This window comes from Apteryx rowi, unplaced genomic scaffold (genome assembly GCF_003343035.1).
Source record: "Apteryx rowi isolate R43461 unplaced genomic scaffold, aptRow1 scaffold_8, whole genome shotgun sequence".
NCBI lineage: Eukaryota > Metazoa > Chordata > Aves > Apterygiformes > Apterygidae > Apteryx > Apteryx rowi.
Genome location: NW_020451093.1, coordinates 2,330,870 through 2,350,132, shown reverse-complemented (window position 1 = coordinate 2,350,132; position 19,263 = coordinate 2,330,870). Strand labels below are relative to the sequence as shown.

The 19,263-nt window shown below is 35.9% G+C and overlaps 2 protein-coding genes across 15 annotated transcripts in view; one reads left to right on the top strand and one right to left on the bottom strand.

The window, feature by feature from the left end:
* The first annotated feature begins 162 nt into the window (after positions 1–162).
* On the top strand, positions 163–13,367 carry MAP3K19 (mitogen-activated protein kinase kinase kinase 19). The gene is made up of 9 exons (XM_026088973.1): positions 163–215; positions 2,343–2,413; positions 2,961–3,045; positions 3,877–4,118; positions 4,775–4,818; positions 7,032–9,482; positions 10,738–10,890; positions 11,095–11,792; positions 13,301–13,367. Exons 1-9 carry the CDS (start codon positions 163–165, stop codon positions 13,365–13,367), a joined length of 3,864 nt encoding a protein of 1,287 aa, XP_025944758.1.
* A 4,204-nt stretch (positions 13,368–17,571) lies between these two features.
* CCNT2 (cyclin T2) overlaps positions 17,572–19,263 on the bottom strand; it is a 26,093-nt gene continuing 24,401 nt past the window's right edge. For all 14 annotated transcript variants that reach the window (XM_026089095.1, XM_026089108.1, XM_026089097.1 and 11 more), the window contains one exon: positions 17,572–19,263. This exon is cut by the window's right edge. The gene's annotated coding sequence lies outside the window, so the exon portion shown is untranslated.

The following is a 19,263-nucleotide window of genomic DNA, read 5'->3' as shown; positions in this document are numbered from 1 at the left end:
ATGGAAAAATAAGACACAGGTAATGAGCATTATTCTTACTTGTATTTCTGCCTGAATTTAGAAATACTGTAAAAGCATAATTCTGATCATGCAAACAATTGTTTGTGCATGAATTAATCTCTACATGTAAAGATTCAAGGTTGTAAAACCAAACTCTAAAAAATGGCAAGCCGTTATTTGGGAATCCTGATGGAAATCTCTTTTAAGTCTCTCATGTAAGTGTAGAGAGCTCATATACCCTCACAGAAGGCCAACAGTTTACAGTGTCAGACTACAGATGGTAAGTAGTTCTGTCATTCATTTCCTTGAGCTACCACTATGTCTCTTTTTTCCATGGCTGACACTATTAACAAACATTCCCAATCTGTACATTGCAAAAACAGAACTGTTGTTCTTCTTCAAAGGTATTTGTGAGTATGCCTGTATTGCCATAGCAGTAAATGTCTAGTAGAAAGGACTTTATCCATGGCATGCATTCTGCAAGTCCATTTTGGGCCCCTCAAGGGCCATGAAGATGATTAAGGGACGGCAGCATCTGACATAAGAGGGTGTGCTGAGAGAGCTGGGAGTGCCCAGCCTGGAGAAGAGAAGGCTGAGGGGGATCTATCAGTGTGCACAAAAACCTGCTGGAGGGAGTAAAGGAGCATGTTATTGCTCTTTTTGGAAAGACTCCACAGGTCACTTGCCTGCCTGGTGTCCACCATATGAAATCACCGCAGGGACAGATGAGCTACATGGTAGCAGCTGAGTTGGTCATGGTGCAGGTGGTTTGCACAGGTTCATGTTTTCTCCCTGCTATGTCCTGAAGTTCACTTAAAGCCTGGTACCTCAGTCTGCGTCTGTGCAAAATCCCTGCCCAAACTCTAAATAATACAAAATTCCGCTTGCATTTTCATATTCTTAAATGTTTGTTCTTAATGTGGTGTATTTTGTTTGTCTGTATAACACTTCAAATAAGACCAAAATAAAAGGAAAATTGCTAATTTGGTGTTTCTGGTTTGCACAATATTTAACAGAATGCTTTTACATTTTGGAATAATCATGTGTTTATGTAAAATATAATAACTGCAATAAAATATTTCTGTTCTGTTTAGTAAAATTTCAAGTCAATCAATTGTATTTTAATAGATGTGGTTCTGTAAAACAAGAACAAACAATGGCATATATTAACTGCCTAAAACTTCATATAGGTTATTTCTGATTTCCCAAATATAACTGTGTAGAAAAAATCTTATTTAATATGCTTATTACTCTAAACAGTACAGGGTTCCTTAGAAATACTGAATGTTACATTAAATTTATAAACAAATTACACATATTTCAACAACCAGAAGTTAAAATATCAAATGATTGTAATAATAATTTAGCATAAGCTTTAAGGTGTTTTGGTTTTATAAATGTAGAGTAATTAAAAAAAAATTAACAAACAGAGGTACTAAGATGCTCACAGAAGGATACACTTGTGGATAAGATCCCATTTTTGATGTTATGATAAAACAGACATATTCCAGGTAGCCTTATTAATTCAACAGACATACGTATTATTAGAGTCAGCACTGAATTGTTTTTTATCTTATCACAGAAAAATCGGCAGAAATGCATGTGTTAAAATTTTCTATGATTGTGTAAAAAGATTGAAAATTATTATGTTTATAAATATTCTGTATGTGAATTAATAAATTAAACTATACCCACTTTAAGTGAGAAATGAAAGTTTGCTACTAATACACTAATAGGCTGACTCTGCCTTGGTTATTGATAGCTGATTGTATCACATTCAGACAGATGGCTGGCACAGGTCACAGAATCCAGCAGCAATGAAAAGGCAATAATACAGTGACTAGTTATGTTTTAGAACGTGTGTGATTTTAAAACACCTATAATATTTACCTTCGTAAAAATCTGGAAATAATATATTGCCATGCATGTACTTATAAATTTATAATAGAATAGCTGAAGGTGAAACAGACAAAGATGAACATTTAATTCAGATCTAGATTGTCAGTAATACATTAAAAACACAATTATTTGCCAAATGTAAAGTGTTGGCTTTCTGGTCCAAGAGTAAGGATGATATCAGCAAAATAATACTGACAGTTTTCATGTCTTGTTTCTACACAGTATGTGCTGAGTTTTTAGCAACATAGGAAAGATTGTGTCCAGGCTTGTTTGCTTCTATGTATTTACAGGATGGGGCACTGGATGTTAAGCTAAATTGTATCATTTCAATCAAGTACTTAATAAATGTTGCTGTTGTCTTACTTATGATCCTGAAAAAATGAAATATAAATATTGATTTGTGCACATTAATTGGAAATTAATTAATGAAACATTTTTTGCAGGTTTTGGGACCTTAACACGTTGAGGAACAGTATGTCTGACAACAAACAAAACAAGAACAGAGGCAAAGAAGGTAGTCTAACCAAAGTTTATACATATAAGGTGTAATGTAGGGGATCTGAAGAAGAGAAAGGATAATGCTCGCTTGAAATCTGGTCACCTATCAAATCAAACAACCACAAAGAAACTTTGAAAACACACTCAGGGTTAATTTCCACCTTTGAGTAGCCATGAGATTTAGTTTGATTTTAATAACTTTCCTATTTTTACACACTGTACTTTTTTAAAGTTTCTGCAAATATTTTTCTTATATTTCTGTTCTACTAAAGTAGGGACTACAACTAGAATTTCTTAAAATGTTCTTTGCTTTTATATTATACTGAATTAATGCACTTAAATATCTACAAATAGTTTAGATTTATGCATGCACGTCTAAAAGTTATAACAGAAAATACGTATATGCATCTTACGTGTGTGAGATGATCATAACATTTTTGTGATAGCTACATCATGTATATCTTTATTATCATATTTTAATAGCTGAAAATAAGTGCATTTGCCTTCTACTGGTCAGTGAATTAAATTGCTTTTATGGTAGTAATAATAATGTACTATTGCAGGTTGTAGAATTTTTGTTGCTCTTCAAAATGCAGATAAAATAATGAAAGAAATGCATCAATCATACAAAGCTCTGGAAAAGAACAAGTAAGTAGAATTAATATTTAATTTGCAGTTGGGCATCCAGAAATGGATGCAAAGCAGGAACTAGTCTGCATGTAGGAAAAGATTTCCTTAGTGCCCTATGTTATATACAGCTATATAGTTTGTATGGTGTTTCTTCCATCCCAGCATTAATTATTGGTCATTGCTGGAAACAGGATATTGCACTAGATGAACAAATTATTTGGTACAATATGAAAAATCTTGTGGTATATGCCTCATGTTTTACACTACATTTGACTTAATTGAAAACCAACAATTATCTTGGAAACACCTTTAGGATAAATTTAGACTATATTTTTCTACCTCTTTTCAATCAGATTTTTTATCTTTTTGTATTTTTGGATTTTTCATTCTTCAGAAACCAGGTAGCAGAAGTAGACATCTGGCCCACACAGCAGCTATTCTTTCAGGTGGTCCATAGAATATTTTATAAATAACAAAGGGGCATCTCATATTCACAGTTCTTCTAACAGATTTTCCTCATTGTTCATAAAAACCATTTGCTGGAAACAATAATTCTTTGTCAAGAAGGGGAAGGTGGGCAATGTGTTTTCCAATTCCTATTGTTATTTTGTCTAGTGTTCTTTGTCATTAATTTTCACTTGTAGTCAATCCCTGGCAATGCAGTCAGATGCTGCCAGAGCGCCCTAACTTATCAAACGGATTAAGAGAAAAAATATAATCCAGCATTTTTGGATTTTACAGACCTGTTGTTCACATTATTCCCCAGTCACAGGACTGTTTAAATTGAGTAGGTTCCTTGCACTTGTTTTCACACTGTTTTTTTTTTTTTTTTTTTTTTTTGCCTTTTAGTCAAGTAACGCCAATGTCCACACTGTGGCCAGAAAAACAAGTGACATGTTTACCAAATAAAAAGAAGTTAGCATTGCAGATGAGACAGCACACCTTACCTTTCTTCATGAAGAAAGAAGAGAACATAAGACGTGGCTTTGACTTCAGCTTTCTGCTACAGGCCTCATGCCCAGAATACAGCATTTCAAAATCGCTTATGGATTTAGACGCATTTCAGACAATAGAAGCACAAATACAACAAAGTAAGTTCAATTCTAAAAGTCACAACTTTTAAATAAAGTTATGTATTGCTGTAAAGTGAGGTGGCAAAGCCTCAGAAGTTATTTTTCTTTAAAATTTAAATTATCTTTATGTCTAATTTCTTCACATACAGTAGGCTTCAACCACATTGACCCTCTTCTTTATCTATGAGTGTGTGTATTTGGGGAATGAATGACACAGAGCATAAAAAGGGACTTCACCATTCCTGTTACCCAGTATGGTGAAACTCTGGGCCCACAAAATGTATAATAAAGTTCTCAGTGATTGGAGTGGGACAAGAATGACATCTCTTTCACTTTTTTCCTCATACTGGCAAAATTAGTTAGCCACGTGTGGAAGTTAGGAAACATCTGAAATTAAGAAGAAATTAATTCCCCAAATGATTAGAATCAAAGTATTTTTAAATTTCCACATTTTACTGTGTTCTATAAAATATTTAATTATAAAATTCAGTATCACACTCGAATTTCAACTTATGACTTTTCTCTGCATAGCAGTTTTGTAGCCTAATCCCGCAACCACCCATCAGATAGACTCTTAGTCCTCAGAACCCTACTTTTTGAAATTAAATTATGAATGAAAATTGTAGTCTGTTTAAGTATACCAATCTAACATTTCATTTGTTTTGATTTTTAAGGGTTAAATATAACAGTGCTAAAAGCCAGGAATAAGAGAACTGAGGTAAGATGGTATTATGTGTAAAACTGAACACTAAATTAAAAGTATTATATGCCTTCAAAACTTTTAAAATAGCAATGCAGAAGAACTACAGATAGCTTCCTCTGCTTGCTTTTCAGCTTTGCAGATGAACATCAGGTATTTTTACATATATATATATATATATATATATATGTATATCAGCAAATCTTCGTATGTATATCAACAAATTTGTCAGTTAGGTGTTACATCAAGGATTCTTGGAAGTAGGGAGTTGATAATTTAAAAAGTTACAGAGCTTTTAAGGTGTAAGTATGTAAACTATTTTCAGGTGTGCACATCCTGTATGTTAGGTGTCTAGTTTAGCTGCTGTAAAAAAAAATAAAAATCTTGTATTGAGTGGTAATTGAAAATTGAAGCCAAATAGAATATGAAAAACAATTGATATTAGATGTTTGCTGAAACTTACTGTGTTAGCAAGTAAAAAATAAGGTCTTGTAAATTATTAAACATATTTCACATGAAATTTTGCAATAAGTATAAATAGGATTCCTGACAAACAGTTTTTGTAGTTACTTCTGTACTTTCAATGATACTAGCAATTTTACATGACTCACTGCTCACACCCAGTCAGCCCTAAAACTTAGAAAAGATCAAACATACTGTACTTCGAAAAAGGAGAATCTGGTCTTTATAGAAACTAATTAACCGTCATTAGTACAAAGGACTTGTCTTACTGAATCATCTGTGTACTGTAGCAGACCTGTTACAGAACACAACAGTGTTCACAGGAAAAAAGCAAGGAACTTAGAAATAATATTGTGAGTTCTGATAAAGATCATAAAAGGGCTATGGAGAAAAAAACATTTCAAATTGAGGGTAATGTTTAAGAAAAATCATTTATTTGACCTCATTATGATTTAATACAGCTTTATTTCACGTGTTAGGATCTGCTGATTTCTAGAGGCATATCATTTGGGATAAACTGAGCATTCAGATTAAAGCCATGCAGACTAGACAAAGCTGTCTGAACTGTAAATTTCAAAACAGCACTCACTGCACTTCCTGGCCCATTCAGACCTCAGTTTGCCCTGGAATGCAAACAAAAATTTCCTGCAGATTGCAAACTGATTTTGAATATAGATGTGCAAATGAGTACTCAAAACATATGACTGTGTAACTATTTTATTGTATTCTTTTGCATGTAAATATACAGTATATTCTTCTGGCTTATATGATTTCCTATAAATTAAGAATAAAAATAATTTTGAGAAAATTATTTTTACCCTAGTCATCTGAATAATCACAACAAAGTACTCAAATTCTCAAGTCTTCTGTTTCAAAAATATATGGTGCCTTTCAACTAATGGGAAGGGAAGGGAAGGAAGAAGGGAGCAATAAAAAAATACATCCTAAACACAACAGACTTCTCAGTTAATGCCATATAAAAACTTTCCTTTAGATAACTTTCCATTTAACTTCATTGACAAAGTGTAGTGAAGATTGTGCTAGCTTCCAACAAATGACTCCTTGAGCAGGATCTGTGACCCACCTAGCATGGCTGATGGAATTTTATAAGACTACACTGGACTTATTGAGAAGCTATATGTTCAGATTTATAATAATATCTTTTAAAACCTAGAAATAATCTAAAATAATTTCTCAATGGATTAATTGGCATTCTGTTATAGTATTATAATTTTTGCTTTTTAAAAATGGCTTGCATGAGATTTAATTTAATTGGGAATATAATTTACTAGTGTCAGGACACTCTTGGAGGTGATTTTAAACATCAACGTAAGAATGGCTCTCTCATTCAGTGAAAGTGCACAGCAAGAAAGAAATTTTTTAGTACATGAAATAACTGACCAGCCTTTGAATTCCTATAGCAAACATGCAGAAATCATATAACAAAGTCATAACTATTAAGGGATGAGATGTATGACAAATGTATGAGTGTACAAAGCTTATTATTTTTGCATCATAAGTAGTGACATGTGCTTCATAGCAAGAACCCCACTTTCCCTGCTACTGAATACTTAGAAATAATTGTGGATGTAAGAAAAATCACATCTTTTTTTCGGGGCGTTGCTATTGCACTTCACAGTGGGTTAATTATGGGAAAGTATCAAAGAATAGTTGTTTTTTGTTTTTTTATCCTACTTGGTTCTTAGGTGTTAGATTTTTATATGTATATGCTGTGTAGCAAGTTATTAATATTTTCACAGAAATTACAGTTTCATCTGCCACCATTGACTTTTCAACCTGTAAGGACAATTCAGCTTGCTCCTCTAGAAGATAATGTCAACAAAAGCATCAACAACAGAAATATTTTGAATATTATGAATTCTATTCCTCTGCCTATAAAACCAACTGCTAAATTTTATCAGTATCAATTAGACAGTCTATTGCACGCTCAAAAGTCATCAGACTTGACTGTGGTTAGTATTTCTGATAAATTTACTCCAAGAAAAGACCTTTATTCCTTCAGCATGGGTAACTGTTGTGAGTATCCTCAAGACAAGAAAGAAGAAAATGAAAACAATTTAAAATGTAAGGAAGCTGATGTAGCTACTAATACTGAAAAGAATGACCTGATGAAATACCAGCTTTCAATTACTTGTAAGAATGTCAATATTATGACACAAGACAGGTTTGGTGATGATAGTTATCCCTACTTGACCTCAGGTGACACTCAGATAAACTGTGGAATATTTACAGCCCTATGTCCTGTTTCAAACAATGCAGACACCTTAAGAGCCAGAAATAATGAAAAACTCGTGGAGAATTCCCTTAGAACTGGTGTAGAAGGAGATGCTACAGGGATGCTACTGGATTCCAGGCCAGATGAAGATCCTGAGAGTACGAACTTTGTGCTTGACAATCATGATTTGGATTTTTCCTGTACAAATGAAGTGATGGAAGCTTGCCATGTCTTAGAAGATCATTCTGTAACTGAAATAATTCCCAGAGTAGAAGTGCAAGATCCTTCTGGAAAGCAAACAGAAAATAGCGTTTGTCTCTTAGAATTTGAAATAGAAAAGGAAGCAATATCAGAAGTAACTGCAAAAGACCAAAGTAAACTTGTACCTCTTGTCCATGTTACACTCTTTGAACAAGAACCAGCACGGGAACTACACATTGCTAAACAACCTACCAGAAAAAAGAGTGTCATCCGAAGCCTGCCTCCTCATGCTAGTCAGAGCTTCAACATTCTTGCTCGTCAAGAAAATGACAAAAGTAAAATAAAGATAAATAGAAATAAATATTCATCCAAGTCTAAAACGAGGAGCAACATATCTGAAGACTTAGTTGTTTCTGATGAGAGTTCCACAAAACGTAACACACACAAGATGAGTGCCAAGAGTCAGATTTTCCCATCTTTAGAACTGCCACACATGAAATCTGAGACTTCTCTAAAGTGTCAAAAAAAGATGCCTCAAGTAGACAAATACCATTTTGCTCAGAGTGCTCAGAAGACTAAAAAGCAAGGTTTTCCCTGCAGTTGCAAAAATGCAGTTATTTTAAAGAAATCTGCCACTCCTCTCTCTCTACCACGTGCCCAGTCTGCTTCAGGTTTCATAGATCTGAAATACAGTGACATGTTCAGGAAAATAAATTCAAATGACAAAGGCCCAGGAATTTATGAAATGTTTGGAACTCCTGTCTATTCCCACATGCGTGAACTTGATCAACATGAGAACAGATTTTATAGGGATGTTTGTTCTGCTCCACCTGGGAGATGCACTGCTAATACCTGCAAATCTACCTGCAATAAAGGAAGAGAAAGCAGCCGAGTAAGAAATACTCAAAAGAGAATGTATTCTAAGCCAAAGAAGACCATTCCTGACACTAAACGAAAGCAGAAAGGCTTAACTCCAAAAGACCAAAGTACGGAGTTGAGTGATAGCAACATGGAGCAAGATAGTGTGATAATTTCTAGTCCAGATTGTCCAATAAAGACTTCAGAGAGCATAACATTGTTTCATGAAGACAAAGACCATCAGCTTCCATTTTTAGAGGAGTTTTCACAATCAACTGAGCAAAATAGAAAATTTTCAAATTCAAACTTATCAACTATTAAGGAAGTCTCTTTGGAGCAGTCTTTAGACTTTCAGGATGTATCCAGCAGTCAGGTATTTGCTACCTGCAATCAGAATCTTCCTCAATTCCCTGATAAAGACTCAGAATGTGTTGCTCTAAATAGCAATTTATTAACAACAGACCAGAACTTATGTGTACCCCAGTGCATAGTGGATATGGACAGCTTCAGAGGCCTGGAATCAAAGCAGACCTCCTGCAAGACTATAAATAAATGTGAAGCTTTGCCCTTTTCAGATAGACCAGAGTGTCAATCCCCTGCAAAAGCATTAAATCAAAGTTGGGCGCACACACCTCAAAATAGTAATTTGCCAAATGAATTGGCTCAGCCTTCAGTGATTCAGACAACAAATGCTACAAGCCCCATTTTCCAGACAAGTCAAAACATTCTGTCCTGGGCAGATAATAAGGACCTGACTGATGACTTGCTTTGTTGTCTGGCAGCAGAATTGCTAGTGCTTGAAGAAAAAGACATCATCCCTTCAAGAAAAAAAAATACAGGTCCGAAAGTTCAAAATACACATCCTAAAGAAGAAAGAAGCATGGTGAATGGAGATGGCGAGACTGTAAACTGTGCTCTAGAGAAGGTAATTCCTTGTACCTTGCTAGTTCCTTTGAGTGGTGCTACAGCACAGGTTTGGATGATGAGTCTTAATATTAATGAAGAAAATAGCAGTCAATTAGGTAATGGTAGTAAGTAGTATGTGCTCATTAATGATCAAGTCTTTTTTTTCCTGGCCCAGCTGCCCACTGAGTATCCCTGGAGGATATCCATGTCAGAGACCACCTGTCAGGACACCAGCCAGACTGTACTCGGGCATGACAGGAATAGCTGTCATGGCTAACGTGAGCCATCAAGATAAACTGAAAAAAATGAGGTGAATAAAAGGAAGGGGCTATTTCAGCCCAAGAGCACATATAAAAAAGGCTTTTGCCTTTGGACCAAGGCAAAAGCATTTGAGGTCTTGACCCCTAAGAAATATGAAAAGAAACAACAAATGGCTCTTGAGTATCCAGTATCTATATGGGCAGCTTCCTTGAGTCTCTGAGACCCACCAGATACTGTTCTAGACATGACTCCAAGTATTGGCTTATCAGACATACTATTTAGTTTATGTTAATTAAAATGTTATGCTTAAATTAAAACTGCTTAGATGAAAGATGCTGGTCCAAAATCAGAAGGCTTTTAGATTCTGCTACCCAGCTCACTCAGCACCCACTAGGTTGCTTATCTACCAGTACTGCTTCTCCTTGACCCATTTAGCTTTTTGTCTATTTAAATGACAAATCTATAAGGAAATTTCTTTCACTACATGTAGATACACTTCCTTATGCTTCTGCTGACAATGATGCAGGCTATATCTCCATTCTCACTAGTGTTTGATAGCTAGATGGAGAAATTGTTGTCCTTTTTTCTCTTCCTGTAAGGTAATCTCCAAATTGTTTTCATCAGGCTTGGGTTAAATAATTTTATCTAGAGCAATGCTATAGTCACAGTCACCCTTCAGCTTAGCAAACTGTAGCTTCGTGGCAAAAAATAGCAGGAAGCAGGTGTATATCCTACTCTTCTAAGTGTTCTTTTCACCTGACTTCATTTTAATGGCAAAAAGATGCCATGCTATAATGCTCTGGTTATACACTATTGTGATAAACACTTGAAACTATTTACATAGTTTTACATAGTATAGCCATCATATCAGTGAGCTGGGCAATGGGCCTATATAAAAACCTATAGAAGAGTCATGCCAGAAGAAAAATTATTTCTTATAAAAAATGTAATGGCCATATGAAACCTTTATCTTCCTCCCTGCCTTCTCCCCACACTGACCGTCATCTTTCAAGCAGAGTTACAGTGAAGCCTTTTTGGTGTCAAATGAAGAAAGTGATCTGCTAAACTTTGAAGAATCTACTAAATTATCTGAAAGCAGTTTGACTAACAAGGAGCCTATCATGTGGACGAGAGGTGAGGTGCTTGGAAAAGGAGCCTATGGCACGGTAAGTTGAAATCTGAATATGTTTTGAGACACACTGGTCATCTTTGAGCTACATCTTACCTTGTAACTGACTGTTGTCCTATTAGACAAATAATATTTTGGATTATACAAATGAGTCCTAAACAAATGCAAAGATACTTAAAAAAAAAAGTAAATATATTTTATAGTTCATGTTTCATTTTAATAAATGCTAGTTTCATTGCAGGTGTACTGTGGTCTGACAAGCCAGGGTCAATTAATAGCTGTGAAACAGGTTGTTTTGGATACCTCAGATCAACTGACTACAGAAAAGGAGTATCAGAAGTTGCAAGAGGAAGTTGATCTTTTGAAGACATTGAAGCATATCAACATTGTAACTTATTTAGGAACTTGTCTGGAAGACAACATTGTAAGCATTTTCATGGAGTTTGTTCCTGGTGGCTCAATTTCTAGTATTATTAATCGTTTTGGTCCATTGCCAGAAACTGTCCTTTGTAAATATACAAAACAAATTCTACAAGGGGTTGCATACTTGCATGACAACTGTGTGGTACATAGAGATATCAAAGGCAATAATGTTATGCTCATGCCAAATGGTATAGTGAAGCTAATTGACTTTGGCTGTGCCAAGCGTTTAGCTTGGGCAAGCCTCAACGGCACGCACAGTGAGATGCTTAAGTCTGTGCACGGGACTCCGTACTGGATGGCACCAGAAGTTATTAATGAGTCTGGATATGGAAGAAAATCAGACATCTGGAGTGTGGGCTGCACCGTATTTGAGATGGCAACGGGAAAACCGCCGCTGGCTTCCATGGATAGGATAGCAGCCATGTTCTATATTGGGACCCACAGAGGACTGATGCCTTCCCTACCTGATCGATTCTCCAGAACTGCAGTGGATTTTGTGCATGCGTGTCTAACCAGGTATGTAGATTTTTAACTGAAAAAGGAAAGGAAAAAATCAGATAGTTTGAATGGTGGAGACTACTGATGGAAGCTTAAGTTACCTCCTATATGGTACATTTGGCTATGTAGGACAAGTGTATTGCAAACGTTTAGTTTTTTTAACATTTCAGGAAAGCTTCAAAATAATAGTGTGCATATAATAGTTTTACCATCTATGATGGTATTGAACAAAAGTCACAAATTCTGTTTTCCTAGGCCTTATATTCAGCACATAACTTGCCCTATAATTTTCAGGCAGCCACATGGCACCACTGAGTTTTAGACAAAATGCTGGATTAACTTCAGTGAAAAGTCTTGCAGATCAGCTCTCTTGTTGGTTGGATCTAGCCTACATTTAGCATGTTGTTTTGTTGTTTTCAGGACAGTATTCTAACAGAAAGAATTTTCACATAATGCTTTTTTTTCTGCAGGAGAAAATTTCTTGCCACTGCCAGTACAGGAAATACATAGTTTTTTGAAACAGAAAATTCTGTATATTTTAAAAGCTAGCATTCACCCATCGTGAGAATTATTTTTAAGGTGTTTATTTTGTTTTAAATGTTGACTTTGTCCCAGACTTTTAAATGTACTATAGATCTCAAGAGCTAAGCTCCTGACCTCCACAGGTATTCTACTGAAATTAATAGCAGCCTTTTTCCTAGAGACACTTGGACACTAGAGAGGTGTGTGTCATTTAGTGGGTGAAACACTGGCCTTGGAGGCCAGAAACCTGAAGTCTCATGCCTGTTGGAGTACTGTGAAATACCTAACAATATCCAGAAAAATCGCTGACTCTAAATATAGACATAATATGTATTTCAGTACAGAGAGAATAGTGTTTAAAAGGTAAAATGAATTGTTAGGTAGCAGGAAGCATACAGATATAAAGCATTTTTAGTAAAGCATTTATCCTTTAAAAAAGCAGAATGCACATATGGTGGCAAAGTTTTAATATATGATCTCACCATGTCCTAAGATAAATGCCTCCTTCATCTCATCTTTCCCGCTAGTTTATTATTTAAGAAATTGGTGTCCTTTATGTTCTTCCTGTCTCCATTTCCTCCAAACTGGTGGTTGAAAACACCCAAACTCCTTGGTTCTAGCATTACTGTAATTCCAAATGATCTTCTTAACGAGAATTTGGTTGATTGGAAATGACAGAACAGCCTCAGCTATATTAAAGAAGAAAAAGGTTTTGACTGACACCAGATCAAACAGATAGTTGTCACCCTCCTTAAAGACATATTTGGTGCACCCAAAATAGCCACATTAGCAGAATTATCCAAGTTTTAAGAAGAATTTAGAGGAACAAAGAAAAATTTCTGTAATAAACTATTTTACTTCTATAATTCATAAGTGCCAACAGTCTCTTCCTATAAATACTGCTAAAAAAAAAAAAAAAAAGCTAAGCTTGCATTTAGATTTTATGAACACTTACATCACAGGCATGCATGTTCATGTACTGATTTTTCAAACCCTTAATGCAGAGATCAACATGAACGCCCTTCTGCTCTGCAGTTGCTGGAACATCCCTTTGTGAAAGGAAGACAGTGAATTTTTCAAAACTCTTGCCAAATGAGTATATATCTTCCATATAAAGCATGTTTCCACTTTGCAAAAAGATCAGATGGAACTGGACTTAAAAGTGACAGCATAACTGACCAGAGATCAATTGTGCATGAGATGTCTATTATTAGACAGCAATATGATTAAACTAACTTTATTTTCAACATATATGCTCATTGGAGTGGGCATTCATTCACCATATGCTCTTTAGAAACTTAAGTATGCTTTCAGAAAAGAACACAGGACCATATGTAAAAAAAAGAAAAGAAAAAACTATCACCAGTCCATGAAAAAGAAGGTAAATTGGGAATGCCCGTTTCCTTGCTATCAGCAAGAAAGCATCGCAGGTGCCAAAAGCCCTGTGCGCGAAGCACGGTCAACTAAAGCAGGTTGCTCAGGGCTGTGTCCAGTTGGGTTTTGAGCATCTCCAAGGATGGAGACTCCACAGCCTCTCTGGGCAACCTGTTGCTCTGCTCAGTCCCTCTAACAGTAAAACAGGCTTTTTTTCGTGCACTTAAATGGAACTTGTTATATTTAAATTTGTGCTCATTGCCTCTTGTCCTGTCACTGGGCGCCACTGAGAAGAGTCTGGCTGCTGCTTTTTCACTCCCTCCCATCAGGTTTTTGTACACATCGATGATTAACCCCCCCATGCCCCGAGCCATCTCTTCTCCAGGCTGAACAGCCCCAACTCGCAGCCTCTCCTCCTATGTCAGGTGCTTCAGTCCCTTAATCACCTTCATGGCTCTTCACTGGCCTCGCTGTTTGAATCACTAAATGGTCTGCTGCCATTTTGAATATCCTTGACCTGAACAGAACAGTGAATTTGAACTGTTTTGAAAAACACTTGACTTAGCACTGTAATTAGGTGATGTATATTAGTCATGACCTGCACTGGGAAAAATAAATTTTACAGTTAGTATAGCTAGCTACTACTAACTCCATGAAATTAAATAAAACTTGAAGAACACCTGATATTATATTCAATAAAACAAAGATTTAGGTTGAAAGAAGTATTTAGACTGTCCTCTTTCTGATGAGGTTTATTCCTCAATACATTTTATATTCATGACTTCAGGAGAGTGAGACATTGTAGAAACCATCAAAACACTGTGAACCTTATGCCTTTGCGAGCGCCTAGGTTCCAGGAATGAGTGCAGTAAAACTCAGCCCTGTAACTGCTGAGGGCTGAGACCTCACCGGTTCCAGACCCTGACTTCAGTGCCAGCAGAAATATAAAAAAGTGGTGTTCTACGAAATGGAAAGAAGGAATGCAGCAAAAAGTTTGAATTCCTCTTTCCCCATGGAGTTAAACATTTTAATTACTTAAATCACTTCCAAGTTTTATTCCAGTAGTCTGACTTTAGAAAGTTGTTTGGTCTAAACTTAAAAAAAAGCGAGGAGAAAGCAGTACTTCTAGCAAAATTCTTTATTAATATTTTCTATAGGTATAATACCGCATGATAACAATGAGAGAACATTATGCCAGTACAAGAGAAATCCTAACACCACAGTCATTTTCACAGTTCAAACAGTTGTCAGTTCCATTTTGAAGATACTGGTTGATCCTCTTGCCAAAAATCCATGGGAACTTGAACATCTTCATGTTAAAGTAACTTGCAGAATAAAGGTAGGAGCCCTGACATATGATCTGAAGTGGGATGTACATAATTCCATGATATATATTAATTCTTCTTGGATTGTGTCTCCAAAGAAGCTGCAAAGTAAATATGACCTTTTAATTAGCATGAAATGATACTGAGATGACAATCATAAATGGGGGGAAAGAATGGGAATGCTCTAGGATGTGCAGCTAATGAAGTGAAAACTCCAAATTTAAGTTATAAAAAACCTACACCTTATGCATTTGTGTCTTTATAAGCAAAACTAGCATTTTTGTTGGTAAAGTCTGATAATTCTCCAATATTAAAATTATTAATTAGAATTTAAAGGTAACGTTCCTTCTAGCTAAGAACACTAAAATTAGTCTCCATCTGAAAAGGTTTATAACACATTAACCTGAGCATGTATTGAAATCTGAAAGTACATTTTTGCTCTTGTTTAACCAGATTTCAGACTTACAGAATGAGGATATTGTTTAAAGCCAGCTCTTACAACAAAGTTTTTTTTGCTTTAAACACATTGGAGATTAGGGGAGGTGTAGTTGCATCCCAGCCCTGTCCTGGGCACAGCTAGAGAAAGAAATATGTTGATTTAGTGTGCCTTGGGTCTCTAGACTGYGTCCAAGTTAGTAGAATATACTATAATAAAGTCTAACTTTGCATAGTTCTTACTTAAAGAGAGCATAGATTTTCACATCAAAATTCAGGTAATTTAGATGTCTTTAATAAGGTATCAAATTTAATAAGGGAAAAAGTGAGAAACCTCTTTAAAAAAAGTTCTTTTCAGTGAAAAGCAGTACAGTTAAGGGAAAAGGGACATACTTGCTTATGTATGTATAGTAAGGCTTGCCCTGCTATAAATATTGTTTTAAAAAAGGGCACAGCCTTCCTTCATTTCTAAAAAAATACTGGCCAGGAGCAAATGAGAAGGGAAGAACCCATTATAAAGGCTGCAGGCTGTGACTACGTTACTGTAATACAAGGTTTCCTCAAGATTTGGGGGTTAAAGTCAAGAATGTGAAAGTATGTGTCCTTTTATCTTTGTAGTGGATACCTAGTGTTTCTTTTATGCAGTAAATTTTAAAGCTCCGAGCTATTGTTCAAATCTCAGGAAAAGTCAGGTTTCTTTGGCATGCCAACTCAACTGTTTTTACTGGTCTTGAAACTGCAAACAGCTGTACTAAATAAAAATGTTCATCTTAGAATATATGTATCAGCCTTTCTTCTCAAGGAAGTAAACATCAAGCCCAGAAAACCCACAATTTTTTGAGATGATTCAGGTTCAAAAATAGTGCCAAGTTGCACAGCTCCTCCACAGAGTTGAGCAGGAACTGGCATCATTTATAGAAACCTCCTGTCAAAACTCTGGTTCCTACACGTAAGTAAAAACCCCAGTGACACTACGGAGAGGGCCAGGGAGGGCTCTGAGGAGGGGTTTGTACGTGCGCCAGGCAGCGCACCCCTCTTCCCATACTTCCTGCCACGGTTTGGGAGCAGTCTTGGAGACATTCCCACAGCCTTGCAACATCTTCAGAAAGTCACTTTTACAGCTATTGTCAAAGAACACAACATCTTTGAACAGGGTGTAGTTAAAAGTGCAGGAATATAAAGGAACTTAAATATAAGGGGTGGGGGAAAAAGTTGATTTGGGTAAGGACCACCGTCATTCCTTGGAACAAGGTGAGAGGACTCATGCTAGTATCACTTTTTTTTTTTTAAGTAAAGATGTAACCAGTTAATTATTTAAGAGAAAGGATGAATTAGCTAGTTCTTTTGGCATAACTTAAGGCTTTTAACACATTTACTTTTAGAACTCATTATGGGAACATGCATTTACATCCCAGTTAAAAAAAAAATTATTTGGGAATTATTTGCTTGCTCCATATCCTTTATGCCAAGCAAAGATAAGGAACTTTTCCCTTAGGGTCTTTCAAATATCTTTGTCAGGCCCGTGACATCCATCCCTTTCACCCGCCCCCACTTGCCCCCCCCCAAACCAACCTTCCAAGCCCTGTCAGACACCACACAAGGACACGAGAGCGTACAGGCTCTCCACCCTGCGGCGGGGCGAGGGAGCGATTGCTAGAACGCACATGTTCCCAAACCTGATCCATCACGTAAAGGAGGCAAAGGAAACAAATTATACCTAATTTTTAAGCAATCCAACATTTGTTTCACTTGATGAAAACCAGCAGGGTTTTGCCAATAACTGAAAGGGGATCTTCATGTTTACAGATAAAATTGGAAAATTAAACATAGGAAATGGGATAATTTCTGCAAAACAGGTGAGGTAGGGATTTTTATTGAAAATACTTTTTTTTTTTTTTTTTTTTTACAAGTCCTTAGAAATAAATGTTTCTAATCTCACACAAAGGGCTGTACCTCAAAAATTCAACTACACTAATATGAAACATTTATATTTACAGTTAGCCAAAAGGATATACAGAACTGCCATTTTATGCATATACCGAAGTACTAGATCACAGTGACATTACTTCAGCACTTTCACCATTAGGAACAGAATTAAGGTTCAACATATAAAAGAATCTCGCTATTCTACAAACCTCTTATCTCACAAAAAGGGAAAAATTTTATTAGTGTGGTAGCAAGGTCTCTACGTAAGCTTAATTTTACAAATTATGTAATGCATGTATTCAAGTTTATAGCAAAAGAAAACTAATCAGTGATTCAAAGTGATAAACAGAGTAATATTGTTGTCTATTAGCCTTTTATTGCATTTATTCATTCATTCACTTGTGAAGCTGATGTTTTCCCATTAATTTTCATTCAAACACTTCAACCAGGCTGCAATTCACACCATTCACTAATTTGCAGTGGGTTTCCATTAGGGAAAATTAGTGGTATTTTGTTGCATATCCTCTCCCTCCCTCCCTCTTGCCCCCCACTATCACCACATTAGTGTCAGACACAGCAATGACATGAATACAGTTTCACATATTTACAATTACATTGAAAACCAAAAACAATGGGTTTTATGGACATCCTTTACAGATAAACCAAAAATCACGGTTTGGATCTCAATGTAGCATAGTAACATTTTCTCCACAAATTTTCACAATTTCCTAGAATCAAAATAGGAGAAATATCTTTTGAAACAGCACCATAAGATGAAGACCTATGCTCTTTTCCAATTTAATATTAGACAGGCACTAGTTACCATCCAGACATTTTAACTCCAAGTTATGACAGCAATTGCTATATTTACAGTACAATATATTGCTTATCCAGAGTGGCTGTATAAGATGCATTTCATGGCACAACCATTTAAACAGACTTGAAAAGAAAGTACTGTAGTGCTTCAAAGAAAAATTAAGACAATTTACTGCTATTTCCATCTCCTGTCTGCCTGCCCTATAGGTTAGGACAGTTTATAATGTGGATTACAGTTGTTAAAAATCAGACCTAAGAGTAGAGCCGAGATGAGAAAAGAAAGACTATAAAAGGATAGAAAACATTCAATAATGCAGGAAAAAGTAACAAAGGTCTTTAAGTACATTCTGAATGTAGAAAAATAACCAAGTTGATGTGGATAAGACAGCTTTGGATTTTGTACATGGGCCAAGATTTAAGCTTAGACTTAGAAGATGCTATCAGTTTTCCATTTAAATATTCCTTAAATGTAAAAAAGTATTCATAGTTCAAATAAAACTTATTCAAGTAATTACAAGCGTTTGCATTACTGGAAACGGAGTATTACATAGTAATTGATATACCTGTAGTTACATAATATAGCAACTACAAACCGGGTAAATATTGAATAGTTTTATCTTTTAAAGCACGCCTTAGTAATATAACTGAAAGGGCTAAGCTTCAGATTTAACATCTGAGACTTGCAGAGTTACACAAGCACTAAGTTAATGAGGTGGCTTAGCAAAAGTTTACTTCACATCGTGTTCTCTAAGTTAAAATAAGTCACTAAAAACTGGCTGTTGCTACTATATACTGAGTTTATGCTGAGGTACTTCATAGCTTATGAATAGTTTTGAGTAACCACCCAGAAAGTTAGTTCACTGTCACCTAGTGGACTGAGTTGTAGCATCGGCTTCGAGAGCGCATGAACATTCGCCCCGTCCTTCCTTCCGAAGGGCAGAGCACCGGGGAAACAGTATGCAAGCCACAGCACTGACACCTGCATGCTAGTGGGTTCATTGGGAGGCTGATTTTTTTTCCACAGAGCTGAAGAAACAGAACAAGGATCTTCCAATTTGGTAACTAATGACAAGTACAATGCACAGAGAATC

Bases quoted from the DNA above. Each gene is read 5' to 3' on its own strand.
- MAP3K19 (XM_026088973.1), top strand. From the start codon at position 163: ATGGCAAGCCGTTATTTGGGAATCCTGATGGAAATCTCTTTTAAGTCT. The intron at 4,119-4,774 runs GTAAGTTCAATT...TTGATTTTTAAG, and splicing joins AGAAGCACAAATACAACAAA to GGTTAAATATAACAGTGCTA. The intron at 11,793-13,300 runs GTATGTAGATTT...CCCTTAATGCAG, and splicing joins GTGCATGCGTGTCTAACCAG to AGATCAACATGAACGCCCTT.